Source organism: Corythoichthys intestinalis, chromosome 1 (assembly GCF_030265065.1).
Source record: "Corythoichthys intestinalis isolate RoL2023-P3 chromosome 1, ASM3026506v1, whole genome shotgun sequence".
NCBI lineage: Eukaryota > Metazoa > Chordata > Actinopteri > Syngnathiformes > Syngnathidae > Corythoichthys > Corythoichthys intestinalis.
Window position 1 is genome coordinate 64,200,549 of NC_080395.1, and position 20,461 is coordinate 64,221,009.

The window sequence follows — 20,461 nt, forward strand, 5'->3', positions numbered from 1 at the left end:
ACAGCACTCCTTTAACGAGTCACATGACATTTTGGAGGGACAATGACAAGCAGTACTCAATTTGGACATTTAGGGACGTACGTAGTTTCTAAAGGGTGTAATCAGTTTTGTTGTCAGGGCTTTGGATATGAATGGCTATATTTTGAGTTATTTTGAGGGGAAAATAAATTAACTCTATCATATAAGCCACACACAGACTACTTTTCATTGTGTTAAAGTGTCATTTTGTCAGTGTTGTCCCATGAAAAGATATACTTAAATAACTGCAGAAATGCGAGGATTGTACTCACTTTTGTGATACACTTTAGATGGCAGCTTTCCCCCTGAACACGGGAAGTTGAATAATAATAAGATATGTATTTAAATAGAAATGATTATAATACTGTGCTAAAATCAGCAGCAGGTTTAGCAGATTTATTCATGTGCTTTTGTTTTCAATATACTGCATTGATAATAACAAGTCAAAAGTCCAGACCTTGTATTGTCATTTTAAATGTATCAATCAAAGAAAGAGGGACACAAATTTGTGCTTAAATATCTCTAGGTAATGGTAAGTTTTATCAAATCAGCTAAAAAAAAAAAAAAAAAAAAAAAAAAGGGGGGGGGGGGGGGAGGGGGGCTTTGACTGACTGTTACCACAAAAATACACTAAAATACATGTGTGCAATATTGCTTCCATTATGTCAACAAGTTCACATTATTATTTAGTCAGAAATAATTAAATATATTACTGGCATGTTTGGGTCGCCATCCTAAAACCAAAATTATTAAGATGTTCTGTAAGTCAGAGGACTCATAGATAGTGGAAAATTATAATTGTTGATTGATGATTCCTAACACTCAACCCCTTGTGACTGCTATCATATGTTCACATTGAAAGGTTGAATGGACTTTCCATAAATACACAATACGGTTTAAACCAAACTGTAAAAGACACATCATAGTGTGTATCATGCTCTTATCCTTTTTGATGCCCTAATGTAATGCATGTAACCTTGCAAACATATACTTGTAACCTGTCTGTTTTGACTTTGTGCAAAGATCCAACAAGACACTGAAGATACACTTTTGAATCATGCTTCAGATAATGTCTAACCTCTTGTAGTGGTTTGGTTAAGTGGAAAGGACTGAACATCACATACAGAGTTGTCAACACACATTATAACACCTTTTTTTTTTCCAATAAAGAGAAACTTCATTGACTTAGCAAATTAACACTGCCATTTCATCCAGTTTGGGTGTGCAGTAGAAAAATAAAAAGGATTTCTGATCCAAACAAATTAAGCTACTAAACCTCCCTACTCAAGTAAACTCTAATCTGCTATTCAGTTCTGTGTGTGACATGGAGTTTGTAACTCATATACTTACAAATGAACCATTACTGAACAATTGCAACATTTTTTTGAGTTAACTACTTTTACACACGAGAATAGTGCAGAATAAATGCTTAGCTGCATGTGTCTTACAGTGCTGGCCAAAAGTATTGGCACCCTTGCGTTTCTGTCAGATAATGCTCAATTTCTCCCAGAAAATGATTGCAATTACAAATACTTTGGTATGTAATGTCTTCATTTCTTTTGCTTGCAACGAAAAAAAAAAAACAAAAGAGAATGAAAAAAAAAAATTAAATCACAATCATTTTACACAAAACTCTAAACATGGGCCAGACAAAAGTAATGGCACCCTCAGCCTAATACTTGGTAGCACAACCTTTAGACAAAATAACTGCGAACAACCACTTCCGGTATCCATCAATGAGTTTCTTACAATGCTCTGCTGGAATTTTAGACCATTCTTCTCTGCTCCAGGTCTCTGAGATTACAAAGGTGCCTTCTCCAAACTGCTATTTTCAGATCTGTCCACATGTGTTCAATGGGATTCAGGTCTGGACTCATTGCTAGCCACATTAGAAGTCTCCCGTGCTTTCTCTCAAACCATTTTCAAATGCTTTTAGAAGTGTGTTTTGGGTCATTGTCCTTCTGGAAGACCCATGACCTCTGAGGGAGACCCAGCTTTCTTACACTGAGCCCTACATTATGCTGCAAAATTTGTTGGTAGTCTTCAGACTTCATAATGCCATGCCCACTGTCAAGCAGTCTAGTGCCAGAGGAAGCAAAGCAACCCCAAAACATCAGGGAACCTTCGCCATGTTTGACTGTGGAGACCGTGTTCTTTTCTTTGAAGGTCTAGTTTTTTCCTCTGTAGACTCTAGGCTGATGCCTTTTCCCAAAAAACTCTACTTTTGTCCCATCTGACCAGAGAACTTTCTTCCAAAACATTTTTTGGCTTTCTCAGCTAAGTTTTGGCAAACTCCAGCCTAGCTTTTTAGGTCTGTGGGTCAGAAGTAGGGTCTTCCTTTGTATCCTACCATAGAGTCCCTTTTCATCTAGACGCCGACGGATAGTACGGGTTGAAACTGTTGTACCCTCGGACTGCAGGACAGCTTTAACTTGTTTGGATGTTAGTCCAGGTTCTTTATCCACCATTTGCACAATCTTTCGTTGAAATCTCTCGTCAATTTTTATTTTACGTCCACATCTAGGGAGGTTAACCACAGTGCCATGGGCTTTACACTTATTGATAACACTGCACATGGTAGACACAGGAACATTCAGGTCTTTGGAGATGGACTTGTAGCCTTGAGATTGCCTATGCTTCCTCACAATTTTGCTTCTCAAGTCCTTAGACACTTCTTTGGTCTTCTTTCTTTTCTCCATGCTCAATATGGTACACACAAGGACACAGGACAGAGGTTGAGTCAACTTTAATCCATTTTGACTGGCTGCAAGTGAGATTTAGTTTTTACCACCACTTGTTATGTGCCACAGGTAAGTAACAGGTGCTGTTAATTACACAAATTAGAGAAGCATCACATGATTTTTCAAAGGGTGCCAATAGTTTTTTTTCTGGCCCATTTTTGTATGTTTTGTGTAAAATGATTTTTTTTTTTTTTAACTCTCTTTTGTGTTTTTTCATTGCAAGCAAAATAAATGAAGATATTACTGCCAAAGCATTTGTAATTGCAATCATTTTCTGGGAGAAAGTGAGCATTATCTGACAGAATTGCAGGGGTGCCAATACTTTTGGCCAGCACTGTATGTTAAAGCACCGTTCCATGAACGTTTACAACAGTAATTATCCCAATCAAATGGGCCACCACACAGGTTTTCGCTGCAGCTGTCCTAAATGAACACCACTGATATTTGCCATGATTTTTATTATGAATATGTAATGGTGGAACACTACCATGTAGCAGCTATGAAATCAGAATGGGAGTTTCTCAAAGCTAAAAAAAATATTATTGTTTTCCAAGATTCCACTTTAGTTTTTTTCTGACTTCTCTCAGCCCCGCAGGGAACATTTCAAATTATGATATAAAAAGATTAATAATAATTTGAAATTGTCCCCCAAAAAAACTCTTACTTAAGTTACGATGTGTAAAGCAAATCCTGGGTGGTGGCAATCTGACACATTTGTTAAGCACTATAAAGTCAACATTATTTAGCTCCATTTTTATTAAATTTGGGCATCTGGAAGGAATTTATGAATTGGATCTTAAAACTGAAAATGTTCAAAGCCTTCATCAAAACACCTTGATTAAATTTCATTTAAGCATCTCAATTATGTGTAGTTTAAGTGTGACAGCAAATTCAACAATACATTGAAAGTTGTAATGCATAATTGGAAACAAACAAACAAAAAAGATATTTGCTGCTTACTGCATTTTTTTTTTCAGCTCCTCTGGTTCTAAGTCAAGGCCAAAGGATACATTGACCACTGTGTTCAGAACACCCCCCAAGTGGAGCATTAAAACATTATAGTATTTTTTTCTTCCTAAAACAAGAATTTTTAACAAGGATGACAAATTATGAGTTAAACAACACAGCGTTTGAATCTCACTCTGCATTTGGCTCTCTTATTTGTCCTATTACCTTACTATTTAGCTGTCAGCCAACAACTGGTTCTGTCAAGAGTTGTAAGAGCACAGCAGCATGAAGTCACAGCTCAGCAGTTACGCGTTTTAGTTTTTCATCCCCCCAAAACCCTCAATTGCCGTCATGTTGCTAAATCCTATAATGGATTCATTCTTCGAGCGCAAATCTTTAACACGATCCTGCTGAGCCTGCACTTCCATCCTGTCAGCCATCACCGTTTCAACACAAACAGATATAAACAACCTTATTCAAAATCTACTCTACATAAACAATGTATCTTAGTCTACAGAGAGATGCAATTGTACACACACAACTCTTTTCAAAGATGATCAAATGGTTTGCTTTTTGATGCAAATTTAGTTATGTGTATTTTATGGTGCTGCCAACATCATTTCATCCAGCAGAGAATGCAGACATCTACCATGGTTACGGCTAATGTTTGATATCATTATGCTACACTAACAGTAAGCAATGGGCACTCATTGCCAGTTTTTTGTTTTTCTTCTTTTATAGCACACATCACCCTACTGAAAAGAGCAAGGCTGACGAGATGTTCTGGACTCATTTCATGTGATTTCCTCTGTTTGGATGATTTTTCTCATGAGTCAACAGCAGAAAATGTGCGTGTGGAAAAGCTGGTGTCTGTCTGCATGGATCTGTGCGCGTATGCCTGTAGGAGTATGTGTTGCGAATGGATTTAGAAGAGCACCATTGTAAAACAGTCACCTTCAGATTGCCATAAAGTCAGCATTTCAAAAAAGAGAACATCAAAAAACCTTGTGCTACGAGAGCCAAAGCGCCTTTCGGACTTGAGGTTGCACTCTTGGTGTCCCTGGAGGTCCTTTACTGGGAGGGGAGTTCAAGTGCTTGTGCTTGAACAATTTGTTCTTTGTGCCAGAATGTGTGCTATCACAACTGAGGCACAATGAACACTGAGAGAAATGGATGGAAATCTTGGGGGTTCTGTGAGACGGTGATGAGACAAAAATGGTTGTAGATTGTACATTGGAGTTTTGAAGAGAGTCGTTTGTGTGCTCTGCAGGTTAGTCGCACAAGCACTGTCACACGGTTCCGTTCTCGTACCTCGGCTTGTGGGTTGTCGAGCGGGTCGGCGTGCTTAGGGAGGGGGCCAAGGTACAGAGGAACCCAGCCAGCAGAGTAAGGCCAAGTCCACCCCAGGCACAAAACATGGACCAACCATAACCATGGCTAATGTCTTCAGGTAGGCCATACATGTTGCGAGGGTAGCGGGATAACTCAAAGTTGATACCAGCCACACATGTGCACAAGGAGATGATGCAGCATGTTCCTGTGGAGGCAGATGAGACATGCGCTCATTAAGTAAGTACATAGAAGTTCCTTCAAGAGAAAGACAACAAATTCGTCATGTGCATCCTGGCAGAAAGAATTATTCCGATGTGTAATAGTGGAGAAAAACGTGAAGAAAAGCCAATATTTTCGGATGTAGACAAAATAGCCATTGTCAGACATGGTTAAATCTCAGGACTATTTTACCTAATCAAATGCAGAGGAGTAGCCAAAAATTTTACTCAAGTAAGAGTAGCGTTACTTCAAAATAATATTACTCAAGTAAAAGTAAAAGTAGTCATCCAAAAAAAGTACACATAAAAAAGTATTAGGTGAAAAGAAAACTCAAGTAATGAGTGACATTGTAACTGCTTAAGATGTTTTTTTCTTTTTTAAATTGTATTTTTTTTCTCAGTGCAAAATGATCTATATGAACTGTTATTATCATACAGTACTATAACTTATTACATAACCACATTAAGCCAAAGGAATACAACAACAAAAAAAACCATTGAAAAAAATCTACAGAAATTAAGCATTATTCGTCCAACGAGCATGAGTGCCCTCTAATGGAGAAAATATATTTCCTGTTACGAAACTAAAAGAGTCAAATCTCCGGTTTTCCGTGGTCAATCGGTGCCAAATAAAATCTGGCAAAGAGACTAAGCGGCGCTCTATGTCAAATACTTAATTTTTTACAGTGCTTTAAAGACGCTATGTGATTGAACAGGCTGGCGTGATCATAGAACGGCAAGCTTGAGTCTGATTGGTATAATGGAGTCATGTGATTATTATTACGTCTCACTGGTGAAACTGGTTGAGCCACTGTTGGCGTCTCTGGCAAAAAAAAAAAAAAAGATGTAAAATCTAATATAGTAGTGTTTCTTCTTCACAAATTTACTCAATTAAAAGTAAAACGTATGGCTTGGTAAAACTACTCTTAGAAGTACATTTTTCTCAAAAAGTTACTCAAGTAAATTTATTGGAGTAAATGTAACGCTTTACTACCAGTGTTGTTAATAACGGCGTTAGAGTATAACGGCATTACTAACAGTGTTATTTTTTTCAGTAGTGAGTAATCAAATTAATTACTTTTCCCATCTTTGCATGCCATTACCGTCACTGAGGACGTGAAGGGGCGCGTCAGCAGCGTTTGTACAATTTAGTTGAATTCATTGCTCGTTGTCTGATTTTGTCAGATGGAGGAGGCGAGGGAGGAGGAGGGAAATGGGTGGTGACGCCATTGCAAACGGGATGCTAGGTGGCTCGGCGCGTTAGCATAGTATTCGCGTTCCCGTTAGCAATAGCATTTGGCGTTGCGAATGTCATCTTAAACTCTCGGCCAACTCTTTTTTGCATACAGTTCGTGGCGTCCATGTGGGTACATGTAATTGAAAATTATGTACTGTTTTCCTTTTGAGTATGCATTATCATCATCAAGTTGGCGCTGTCCTTGTAGATGCTACAATAAAGTATACCAAATATAGTCACTTGCCCTCAACTTTTCTTGGATGACGTATCCATGAACCTTGTGTGATGTTTTTTACTCAAAACAACTAGAGCAAAGGCAGGATATTCCGATCCTTACCTGCATATTGAAAAATATACCTACAGTGCCTTGCAAAAGTATTCGGTCCCCTTGAACCTTGCAACCTTTCGCCACATTTCAGGCTTCAAACATAAAGATATAAAATTTTAATTTTTTGTCAAGAATCAACAACAAGTGGGACACAATCGTGAAGTGGAACAAAATTTATTGGATAATTTAAACTTTTATAACAAATACAAAACTGAAAAGTGGGGCGTGCAATATTATTCGGCCCCCTTGCGTTAATACTTTGTAGCGCCACCTTTTGCTCCAATTACAGCTGCAAGTCGCTTGGGGTATGTTTCTATCAGTTTTGCACATCGAGAGACTGACATTCTTGCCCATTCTTCCTTGCAAAACAGCTCGAGCTCAGTGAGGTTGGATGGAGAGTGTTTGTGAACAGCAGTCTTCAGCTCTTTCCAAAGATTCTCGATTGGATTCAGGTCTGGACTTTGACTTGGCCATTCTAACACCTGGATACGTTTATTTTTTAACCATTCCATTGTAGATTTGGCTTTATGTTTTGGATCATTGTCCTGTTGGAAGATAAATCTCCGTCCCAGTCTCAGGTCTTGTGCAGATACCAACAGGTTTTCTTCCAGAATGTTCCTATATTTGGCTGCATCCATCTTCCCGTCAATTTTAACCATCTTCCCTGTCCCTGCTGAAGAAAAGCAGGCCCAAACCATGATGCTGCCACCACCATGTTTGACAGTGGGAATGGTGTGTTCAGGGTGATGAGCTGTGTTGCTTTTACGCCAAACATATCGTTTTGCATTGTGGCCAAAAAGTTCAATTTTGGTTTCATCTGACCAGAGCACCTTCTTCCACGTGTTTGGTGTGGCTCCCAGGTGGCTTGTGGCAAACTTTAAACGAGACTTTTTATGGATATCTTTGAGAAATTGCTTTCTTCTTGTCACTCTTCCATAAAGGCCAGATTTGTGCAGTGTACGACTGATTGTTGTCCTATGGACAGACTCTCCCACCTCAGCTGTAGATCTCTGCAGTTCATCCAGAGTGATCATGGGCCTCTTGGCTGCATCTCTGATCAGTTTTCTCCTTGTTTGAGAAGAAAGTTTGGAAGGATAGCCGGGTCTTGGTAGATTTGCAGTGGTCTGATGCTCCTTCCATTTCAATATGATGGCTTGCACAGTGCTCCTTGAGATGTTTAAAGCTTGGGAAATCTTTTTGTATCCAAATCCGGCTTTAAACTTCTCCACAACAATATCTCGGACCTGCCTGGTGTGTTCCTTGGTTTTCATAATGCTCTCTGCACTTTAAACAGAACCCTGAGACTATCACAGAGCAGGTGCATTTATACGGAGACTTGATTACACACACGTGGATTCTATTTATTATCATCGGTCATTTAGGACAACATTGGATCATTCAGAGATCCTCACTGAACTTCTGGAGTGAGTTTGCTGCACTGAAAGTAAAGGGGCCGAATAATATTGCACGCCCCACTTTTCAGTTTTTTATTTGTTAAAAAAGTTTAAATTATCCAATAAATGTTGTTTCACTTTACGATTGTGTCCCACTTGTTGTTGATTCTTGACAAAAAAATTAAATTTCATATCTTTATGTTTGAAGCCTGAAATGTGGCGAAAGGTTGCAAGATTCAAGGGGGCCGAATACTTTTGCAAGGCACTGTATATTAGGTGTGTGACGATGAGACACGGGTTCAGTACAACAGGAAAAACGAAAATGCTTTTTTCTCACAGCATTTCAAAGTTAAAGTTTGTATACCATTACACTCTTATAGAGGTGAAATTAAAAAAAAAAAAAACAATAAAAAGTGTGACCTATGGTTTTTTTGGAGGGAATGAAAAAAATCACTGCAATTCAGTCAGTTAATATAAACATATTTGATCTGAAACATGTTATAGAATGTTGATGTGAAAGATGTTATACAATGTAACATGTAATAACGTGTAGAGCATGAAAAGTAACGTCAGTTAATTTCCTGAGTAACTAATTACTCTTACAATGAGGTAACTGAGTTACTAACTCAATAATTTTTTGGGAGAAGTAACTTGTAACTGTAACTAATTACTTTTTAAAGCAAGATTAACAACACTGGTTACGACCCACCTCTGATCAAATGTGAGTATATCAGATTGTGCCGCCTACTAATCACACATTAGCTACCCACTGTTCAATGTATGACAGGACACAACATTGAATTCTACATTCGCTTACCCTGCTGGATAGAATTGGAATAAAGGAGAGGGCATGTGACTTGGAGCAAATGGTTGCGGTTATATGCACAAAACATTGAATTTCCCAAGCGCGATCTACAGTATGTAATTTGCATTAGCTCTTGAATTGGACAAGGAGTATGTATTATTAAAAATTTCAACTCAAATTAAATTCTAATGCTCACATTAAAATAACTCGAGAAAAAAAATCTCTGAGACAAGTATTTACAGCATAATACAAATATGAATGCCTTGTTGTGCACACGTCTTTTCGACAACAACCTTATGCTATGGTGGAGGAGTAAAGACTGAATGTACAGTATTGAAAATTCAAGTTGGATTTTAAAGTGTTGTGTGCGTGTGTACCAAAACGACCGCCACCGCTCACTATCGCCAAAAAGTCTCCTCACACATACACAATGAATCGATTGCTGCTAAGCCCTTCACACTAGGCTGGCGCTAGCTTGAAACAGTCTTTACTGTTTTTATACAATAAATTTCAAAGAAATAATACTATGCTGTTTCTGTGTGAGTGTATGAATATTTGTGGCGCACCTGTTGTTGCAGGTGGGGTGGGGCGCCAGTACTGCAGTGCAGTGCTGCAACGATTAATTGATTAACTTGAATAATTCGATTAGAAAAAGGCTTTGAATCAAATTTTGCTGCGTTGAGGATTTATTTAATTAGAGTGGTGTTGTAATGCTTTGCTTTGAAAGTGTTTGCATTTAGTTTTAGTGATTTGGGTGGATACACTGCCCTCTAGCCACAACAGTGAATATGACATAACTCATAACTCATCTAGCAAGCCTGAATCCAGCTGCTCCCTGTTAGGACCAACATAAGGTAAGTGTTTGTTTGAGCTAATATGTGATTTTATGTATTCATTTTTTGTTTCAGAGTGTATTTAACAGTTTTTTGCAGGAATATGTGTTTGAACAATTTGTTAAGAGCTTGGTAAAAAAATAAATAAATAAATGAAAAACTTTTATAGCATTTAAGCTTGCGGACTTTTGCTACGCAAGTTAGCCAATTGTTCTCTAAGCTCAGGTATTTTAATTTAGTTTTAAATGTATTTATTGCTCTTGTAAAATGAAAGTTCTACATCGATTCAATCAAATTCTACATCGTTTGAACAAAGTACTATAATTACTGTAAGTACTCTATTTGGTATTCGCATTTAATGCTCTTTTGAAAGTGCAATCTTACAAGCCAAAATAAATTATTAATTTTTTTAAATTAATTTTTATGAATTATTGCAAGCATAAAATTGCTTTTACATCTCCTAAAATGTTTTCTGCAATGTATTGAATGTTCATACTGCGATTACTTGATTATTCAAACTAACTACTCATTGGATTAATCAATTACTTAAAAAATTGCTAGCTGCAGCCCTAGGCACTAGTACGGCCTGTTCGGAGGACTTCAGTGTGTTTCGCTGGCATGGACAAATCTGCCAATGTTCCGACATGTGAGGAGGCGTGATAATTGGTATGAAGTAGTCAGAGGTACTCATGCTGATTACCAGGGTATCCCTGCCCTTTTCCAAAGTGCTTGCGCCTGTCATAAAATTACCAAAACCTGATCTAAAACATAACTTTGCTTGGCGCACTGGCCTACATTTAGACAGTGTACGTCACTCCCTAACCAGAGTCAATATCAGAAGTAACTTACCTGGAGTAAAAGAGAAAAAAAAACTGGACTGCAGGAGGATGGTCTAAAGTGTTGTTATGAAATAAAGGTAAATTTTGCATTTGGTTGGGAAATCAAGGTCTTAGTGTTCGCGGAATGAACTGAGAGACACAGAACCCATGTTGCCTGACGTCCACTGTGAAGCACAGTCAGTGATATTTTGTGGTAACATGTTATCTGCTGGTTTTGGTCCACTGCGTTTTCTGAAGTCTACATTCACTGCAGCCATCGAGCAGGAAACTAGAGCAATTTAAGCTTCCTCTGGTGACAAGCTTCATAGAGATACTGATTTAGTTCTCTAGCAGGACCTACCATATTGCCAATAGTAACTAAAGCTAGGATAATGACCATGGTGTTACTGTGCTTGATTGACCAGCAAATTCCCAAGTCCTGAACCCCATTTAAAATCTATTGGGAGCTGTCAAGAAGAGGATGAAAGACACCAGACCCAACAATACAGATTACCTTAAGGAAACTATCAGTGCAACGTGTGCTTCCATTACACCTATGCAATGTCACGGATTGATCACCTAATCATCATCCCAATGCCATGGCGCAATGGGGCAGTAATTCATACAAAAGGAAGCCCAACCAAGTTTTGAGTGCATAGGAACGCCATCAATCGAATCCATTTTCAACGACACATATCCTTGCCAGGGTCGCAGGGTGCTGGAGCACACCCTAGCTGACTTTGTGCAAAAGACGACCACACTCTAAATTGGTCTGCATAGAAATACACATAATTCTTAGGGGGTCTGACTTTTATGCCTAAATCTGAATTATTATTTTTTTTATTCATCATATGTGACATTCAAATTTTCTGAGATACAAAATATTTGGCTTTCATTATCTGTATGTCCTAACCATCAAAGTCACAATAAACAACGACTTGAAATATTTACTCCACATTATGTTCATGTATATTGTTGTGTATAATGCATGAGTTATATTTTCGGAAATCATTGACCATAAAATGAACGTTATTACTACGGTATATTCTAATGATATAATGTATTATGCACTCTTATCCTTTTAAAATCGGCTTGTTTGAAACAAAGCTTGTATCGTATGTTATTCTATTGAGTAAATGGCCATGAAGTTATGGCTAGTCGATGTTTGTGGAAATGTGGGCAAATGTTTCCACACAGTACCTCCCATGAGAAAGAGTAGCCCAGCTACATATTGCATGAGGTCATGTTGTTGGCAGCATCCCAGCACTCCAATTATCCATCCAAAAAGAATTATGGAGACTGCCATACCAACAAAACCAGCCGTCATTCTTCTGAGATCTGCAAGAGAGGACAACGTAACAATCGTAATTCAGGTTAAATAAAAATTATATCCGCATTATGTTTTTTTTAAGGCAGAGGTAATACTCAGGCATGAAAATCTCTCACCTTTCTGCGAAATTCGCCATTTTGAAGTCAAAAAGGGCGACCTATGCGAATTGTGTAGATCCGAGGTGAAACATTTTTAATTTACTGTCGGGAGACTTTTTTTAATGTCGGACACTTGGTATGTAACCGGGGAAAGCAGCACAAAGCCAAATAAGCGCACCAAAGTGGCCAAAACGATGACTTATTTCAACGAAACAAAGGAGGGTACACTGTTGTTTCCTGTCTCTTCAATGCCAAGCTGGGCTGAACGTCGGCCATGAATGAACACCTAAACACCGTCACCCAGTTGTAATTTTGGAAGACGATAGGAGACAGTTACAAGCTACCATATTGTAAGTCCATTTAACTAACTAACGACATGTTTTATTGAAGTTGCTAAGCCTGTCGTGATATGCAATGAGTCCATTTATCGCACCGTAAATAAAAATGAGGGCGGTAATTTTCAGGGCTGCGTTTTATCGCCGCGCATATGCATACATACATTTGTGCATGCGTGCTGATGGCATAGGAGACAACAGTTCCTTTCACAGATGTTTATTGGTCATCAACACGCCGTACAATTAAAGTTCAGACATACAAAATAAGGAAACACATCTATTTTAAACACTGTAAACGTTAGCATAGCTACATTGAGGCTAATGGGTAAAAAAGACAACTTACTTCAGCCTGCTATAAAACATTGGCAGTCTTCTCCAAAACGCAAACTTGCGGTTAAAAGGTGACACTTCAAAAATGAAAAATTGCTGGTTAACAGCATTTGCAAACGAAAAAAGTGAAAAAAAAAAAGATTACTGACACCACATGCAATGACAAAAAGAGCTTTTTTTGCTAAGTGTTAAGCGTACAGTTAGCGGTTTAGCGAACGTACTTCCGTTGCACATTTCAAAATAAAAGCACGTCATGTTCGCCATGTAATTAACAATTTCTAGAGTTAATCCCCAATACTTCAGAATTCAGATTCTACACTAAGAACAGCTTTAAAATGACACTCTTTATCAGGGGTCGCGTTAACCGAATATTTTCCGTCGTTGACCGGTTTTTTACAACGGTGATGGAAAAAACTGAAGTCCATCTGTCATTTTGACAGGTTGCAATTCACACCCCAGACCACAGGGTGGCGAGTGAGCATATTTATTAATTAGCTATTGTCTCTGTTGATGCATGACATCGTTGGCCTTACTCGGAAAAATGTCAAGGCAACTGAGTGTCCGAAGTTTCTTCAAAAAGCCCCAAAACGACGATGGTGTTGATAAAAGAGGTGAAAAAAGAGGGACTGATGCAGTGAAGGATGACATCGAATCAAGTGAATCGCCGGTTCACTCCTCACTGCGGCGGCGAGCAGTTGAAAACGCCGCCAATTACCAAGAAGGGCAGAATTGGTAACACGGTGAAAGCGGCATAAAGCCAAAAAAGCGGACCAGACTAGCCAGAGCCTGAAATTATTTCAAGGAAAATATGGAGGGTGCCACCACTGTGTGTACTCTTTTTGCTAAGCTGAGCTCGCAGACCACGGTAGCACGTCGGCTATGAACGAACACTTGATGCGCCGTCACCCAGGTGTATTTCGGAAGACGACAGGAAACAACAAGCTAGTGGATTGTAAGTCCATACAACTTTCTAACGATTTAAAAAAAAAATTGGAAGTTGCCTTTATGTGCGTCGTATCAACGTGCATTTTTATTTAATAATAATAATAAATTAAAAAACCATATATATATATATATATATATATATATATATATATATATATATATATATATATATATATATATATATATATATAATATTTTATTATTATTAAATGTATTAGGATCATGGAAGGTCCCACTTGGGGGGGGGGGGATATATATATATATCCTGTATATACATAATATAATAAAAATATATATGGAAACACAGTACTGGCCTGCTTACTGTAATCCATGACTGCACTAATGTTAGTTACTTTATATTATAAAGTATTATTGTATTATTGTTTATATACATATAGTGACTGCATCAAGGTATAGTCATTTTAAAAATTTAAGTGACGGGTAAAAATAGATTATGACCGGATTTTTATGACCCTGTCAGTCAAAATGACAGACAACGAAAAAGTCTAGCGCAACCTCTGCTCTTTATGAAAAATCTGATTGGCAATGAATAATTATTATACTACTATTATATATAGTAGTATACTATAATATTAATGCTAGATATTTTTTAAAGAATTGTTTTAAATCATGTTGGAAAGGCAAAGTAAGTGTTTTGAATTTGTTTACCTTCCATTCTTTTGCACTAGTTAATGCCATCAGCATTTGACCTCATTGTTTATTTGTGATTTATTGTTGTTATGTACGTGTTCATTTGCACTTTAATAAAGAATTTAAGTATTCCAAAATGCTTTTGTGAATTAATAAGCATAATCAAAATTTCATTGCTAAATTAGTAAAAAAAAAAAAAAAAGGGCGGGAGAATTATTAGATTAGTCGACTAATCATAATCGGGAGAAAATTAGTCGTTTGGGACAGCCCTAGTTGTACAGTGTACCGGAACATATTTCCTCCACACCCTTCTCACCTTTTTAACCCCTGATCCATTTTCATGCCTGAATAAATTATGAAACTGCATGGATCTTTCATACTGTTATTTTGTACTGTGCATCCAGCCATATTCAATACATCTTGTGCTTTTTGGGTTAACAGGTGAGCTGGCCCACATCCCAGCTGAATGGAGTGGGTACCGTCCGATTGCAGGGCACATGCAAACAGAACCATTAACACTCACATTCACACTTATGGCTAGTCAAAAACCAAATATGCTTGTTTTTGGAACGTGGGAGGAAGCCAGAGAAACTGTAGAAACCCCACACATTGAGCACTACATTCTAATCATGACGTTCTAGCAAATGTCAAGTCTATTTCCTTTATTCATTAGCGCCAGTCAAAGTGATCATCAAAATGTCAAATATCATTGTCATATAACATACAGTAGAATAATGTCCAAAATGTGTCTTGTTAGAACAACGGATATGAAAACTCAAGAGAGCTTTTCATTCAGTGCCGTTGATATGTAGCTGAGTTCCATGACCTAGTGTGCTCTTTACCCTAACTAGTAGGACAATTATTGCACTAGTAGAATGGCTAAGGTGCTTTTCTACCACCATTGACCAAGTTGACCAATAAACATACTGTAACCCCTAAACTACTGTGCTGCACAACAACTACAACACTATGTGAGACTATTTGCCATTTGTTAAACATATATAAAGCAGATGTCCTTCTATTATGCCAATGTTCCTTGTATGTGCTGAAATGACACAGTGAACATAGTGGAAGGCTGCAGTGGAAAAAACATAAAAACATTACTAGTGAGACAACTATTCCATCAAGTCAAATATATCTGGAATTGCTTGATAAAGGGAGGCATGGTAAATGACTGGCTACCACCAGTTTTGAGATCAAGGGTTCAATACCAGGCTACATCTACATATACAGCTTTCCTGTGTGGAGTTTGCGTGTTCTCCCTGCAATGAAACTTGCACAAACAACAGCATGAGGGCCATTATTTTATTTTATTTTATTTATTTATTTATTTTTTAAAGAAACATGCGTGGACAGAATATCTTATTTAGTTTTTTCCTTTGATTAGGAATACAACTGACAACAATAATAAGTACATTAAACCCCTTAAAGTGCCTGTGACACAATAAAAAGCATCTTAAATAGCATAATTATGTGAATTAAAATCATATTTTGAAACGATCTGACTATGAACAACAATTTGGTAAAGCGCTGATGATGAGAAATGAGTCTTTCAATCTGCCGTTCAGCTACTCCTGTCATTATAGCTCTCTGGCGCCGCCATCTGAGTGATGACGTTGGCAGAGTAATGATTTCAGCTGATTTGGAATTCAGCTCAATGGAGGAGGAGGATTCAGAACGTGGAAAATGCAACAGACAGCAGCAAAATGTCATCATTGTTTTTAATTCTCCACTCGTATAATTTTACAGGATATTCTTTTTATCGAATGATTTTCCTTCAATTGCTAAATAAATGGTATGGTTATGACAAATAACAGTCTTGTGCTAAATGAAATATGAAATATTAAAAATGCATTTATTCAGAACAACAGGGCTAAATTACTGCATAATGGTCAAAACTGCCGACTTCTTAAAACTCCCTAACGGTATTTTATGCCACCGGAGTTCGTCCTGCTTTTGTGATTTCCCTGCCCTGGCTTCGGAGATGGAGGAAAGAGCGTAAAAAAAAAACAGGACGCGTGAAAGTTAGGCGACATGCTAACCCGAACCAAGCGTCTCTTTCAAGTCTTGTCCTTGAATTTCGAATAAGAAAAATCACACAAAACTACCCCGACTCATGTCACACATCATCGTCTTCAACGATCGGCCAGCCCCCGGCGGTGAGCAAGTTCATGGCTTGTCGTCCTGCTGCGGCAGAGGTGAATGAACGCCGAAAATGGCGCATTCTCAGTGGACAAACTGGCCGACGTCGGAGCACGTGGCTGCCTGAGCCCAAGCCGCGTATAGCGCTGTCTAGGTGGCCATGTGAAGAAGACCGAGGGGGGTAGAAGTCTCGACACAATGGAGAACCAGAGTAGAGAGCATGAGACGCCCCGGGCCTAAGCTGAGGATAACGCTCTATAAGCGGGCATGCCTACGTATATCAGCCGGCGACCATTGTGTGCGACAAGCTGCTGGTCATCGGCCGAGTGGTCTTCTCGGTGGTTGGACAGCATTGTCACCCACAAAATGTAAGCCACCTCCTTATTAAAAAGTTTACCATGATCCCAGAATTTGACATAACATAAAACACGTAGCTTAATCACTTCGTCATCAGTCCAATGGTCTCTAGATTGTAGGACTTGTTTTGCCCATTTTTCTTGGTGAACAGGATCTTTTGGAAATCCAAAAAGCCTCACACCACTCTCCCTGGTGTAGCAACAAAAGCCTGCAGCCCTTTGGGCTGGCATGACGCAAAAAATAAAATACTGTAATTAATCCGCAAAATCTGCTGAATCCGCAGTCCTTCTGCATACTATAGTAATGGCTGTATTGTGAAGATTAGTCTACTGACGTCACATTTGCCTTCTTTCTCAATCCAGACTCTGGCCGGAAGTCACTAATTTTCATGGCGATTCATTAAATTGAATAAATATATCGCTCGCTTCCACTCACATCCCAGCTGTCCATTACATTCAGAAGCATTAAATACCGCGTGTAATATGAAATAAACACTTTTTTTGTGTCACAGGCACTTCAATTTTGAGAAACTAATAAGGGATCTTATGTGACTGTGATGTATGCTTAAATTCAAGGAGGAATGAGCAGAATGCTGAATGGAGAAAAAGTAGAAAATATTACTAAGTGTCAATCCATCCACTCTTCATCAAAATACAACACATTATTACTCACGAAGTGCATGCCATTCATCCTGTCGTATGGTCTTGGTGATGTTGACAGGTAAATTTCGTGGAAGAATGGATGAAGTATAGTGATAAGTTACAGGAGTACATCTTTGAATTATTCCTGTTGAAAGAGAAAAAGAGCAACATGAAATATATTCTGAATTCATATGAATAAAACGTGCATACATTAATTGCAACACTGCTAAGATATGTTTACGTTATTTTCATGGAAAGTCAACAGAGTAGACCCAGACAACAGGGTGTAGGTTCTCCACAAAAATCTACAAATGTGTGAATCCGCATATCACATTTGGGAGGAAACTATATTTTTTGACATAAGAGGCAATAAAATTATGATATGTGCACGTAATCCCAAGCATCCAAAATTGAGGTCGCTCTGTATTTGTTTACATTTTCCATTGGTCTGTACAACTCCATGCAAAGATTTTTCATATCAAGTCATTCCTTGTTCCAGGATTTTTTATGCTGTGGATTAATAAATCGCAGGGCATAATTTCACGACTAAAGGCATCTTTAGTTTTATAACTGTTCAAATGCAACTCTGTGACCACACTACTTCTTCAAATTATTCGTAATCTTGTGCTGATTTAGTATGCGAATATCATTGCCCTAGGGGAAAGTATCATAAAAAAAACACGTGTCCCATTGAATCACAATTTATGAATCATACATTTTGTCCTAATTCCACATTTGCATCGCTGTCCGATTCAGGAATTTAAGTAAAATAATGAATACAATGTGTAAGTGCTCTCAGATTTCCCAAACTAGATACACTTTAGCACAAGATAATAAAAATAAAGCTTCCGTATGCACCCTGCTAGTTCACAAATTAGCTTTGCTAATGTCTTGGTCAATGATAGATATTGGCATATACACTGGCAAAGGGCTGGCTTTCATTTACAGTATGTTTATGTTGCCATGTGAATCAAAACATTGGCTACTGCTGAAAGTAGCTCTTGGATATGAGCTCATGCAAGTTCAAGTTCAGTATTTCTTAGTAAAATGGTTTCCATATGTTTTATTGACATGACTCATTAACAGTCAATTGGAGAATGATTCATTTAGCATTGATGTTCCAGCTATAAAACTGAAAAAAAAAAAAATGTTTTGTTTTTTTGTCATTAAGATAATAAATTTACATGTGATCTATAAGACTTTTGGATTGACATTCAATGTTTTTATTGTTCCTTTACTATGGGCCTAAAACAAAAGATAAAATAAAATGCAATCGACTTTCTCACAGTGCACCTTTCTATTATGCAAAGTTGCAAAGTGGTTATTGTTTTAGCAGGGCTCCAAAAAAGATGATGAGGAACATTTTGGGCAGAGAAATGAACAATGGATGCTCTTGATGGAACGTCCAGTAAAGGTGAAAATGCTATTTTAGTGAGCGCCTGCAAGGGCCACGCTATGCCATGTTTGTGAACATTATCAAGCTAAAGGCGTGCGCTCAAAGCCGTGCATCGCGGCCTGCTTCTCCCAAGATGCTCGCTGCTCATATTTACCTTTGTAAATAAGGTCCTCGGTTTCAAGGTCGAATCCCTCTCGGTGACATTTCCTCCAAAGGCCGGACACCGTTGAGTTGAACTGCCGACTGCAGTGGGACTCCATCGCGGAGGCTGCGGCCACAAAGTGTCGCTTGCCCCTAATGAGTGGAGCAGCCTCCGGGCCGCCTCCTCTCCTCTTAGGAGGCATCTGGAGGGGGAGGTTGTGGTTGGAGATGTAGATGTAGCCCGGGTCGTTGCGCTTGTTTGCGTAGTTTTTACACCTCTCCCGGTGCCTTCTCGCGTCCGTCTCGTACCAGTAGTCGGTGCAAATCGCCATAGCGAGCAGCCCCAACGCGCAGAACGCCAGGAAGAGCCCTCCGCTGGTTAGTATTTTCATAGCGGCCATCTTCCCCACTCGACGGAGACAGGCGAGATGCTTCCTCCGCTGCTGCTGGTGATGGTGCCTCTGCTGCCGCGTGAAGTCACAGCCTCACGCGGTCCTGCCCTACGAGCATGCTGACGAACGGCCCGTGTTGTACGGACACAGGATGCTGCGGTCTGTTGTTGTGCTCCCCGCTTGATGCAATGTTGTTGTCACCATCTGTTGTGGTACAGGAGGAGCGGATGGATGGCGACCAGCGCTGTGAGGAGGAGACTGGGCCACTAGATGTAGTACCGCAATCTGTCCTCCAGGCTGCCAAGAGATGTCGAGCGCTCTTGGAAATAATATACTATTGGTACTTTGTATTTGAAAAGCCAGTCTTGCCTTAATCAACCTAAAAATTCTAGAACTAGGTATCAGTGGTCTAATACAGTAAGACATGCAAACCGGCATTAACCCTTTTAGGCACTGTGGCCACTACAGTGGACAGCGAAGAAGAAAAAAGTTCTTTTATTCTCTTAATGAACAGGAGATGACGACGCACAATTCAGGAACAAAATAAAAGAAATAAGCAGCTAGAATGAATACATTTATTAAGGAAATAATAATTAAAATATCCAGAACTCCGCTGCCTTCTTACCCATACCCTCGATAGCAGGGGTGGGCAAACCGGTCCTCGAGGGCCGCAGTGGGTCCTGGTCTTTGTTCAAACTGAACCAGCACAGATAGTATAACCAATGAAGTTTCAGCAGAAATGAGAAGCACCTGACCGCAATCGACTGATTGCACTTGTAAAACAGCAGATTGGTGAAAATGTGTCCTCTTAATGGGTTGCAACAAAAACCTGCACCCACTGCGGCCCTTTGTGGAATAGTTTGCCCACCCCTGCTCTATAGGAATCACATTACCCATGTCCTTCACAAATTGGACTGGCTTCCAGGGCTGTCAACAGACTTACAGGGGCCTGGGGACAAGAGACCATTATAGCACCCACCCTACCCCACCCCTGCCACCGGCTTGTCATAACAACATACGCAGTACTTTTT

General features: G+C 39.0%; 1 protein-coding gene across 1 annotated transcript; it reads right to left on the minus strand.

The window, feature by feature from the left end:
- Positions 1–1,529: 1,529 nt before the first annotated feature.
- On the minus strand, positions 1,530–19,765 carry tmem276b (transmembrane protein 276b). The gene is made up of 4 exons (XM_057854238.1): positions 19,052–19,765; positions 17,533–17,646; positions 11,873–12,010; positions 1,530–5,244 (listed from the first exon to the last, which is right to left on the minus strand). Exons 1-4 carry the CDS (start codon positions 19,437–19,439, stop codon positions 4,997–4,999), a joined length of 888 nt encoding a protein of 295 aa, XP_057710221.1. The 5' UTR covers positions 19,440–19,765; the 3' UTR covers positions 1,530–4,996.
- Positions 19,766–20,461: the final 696 nt, after the last annotated feature.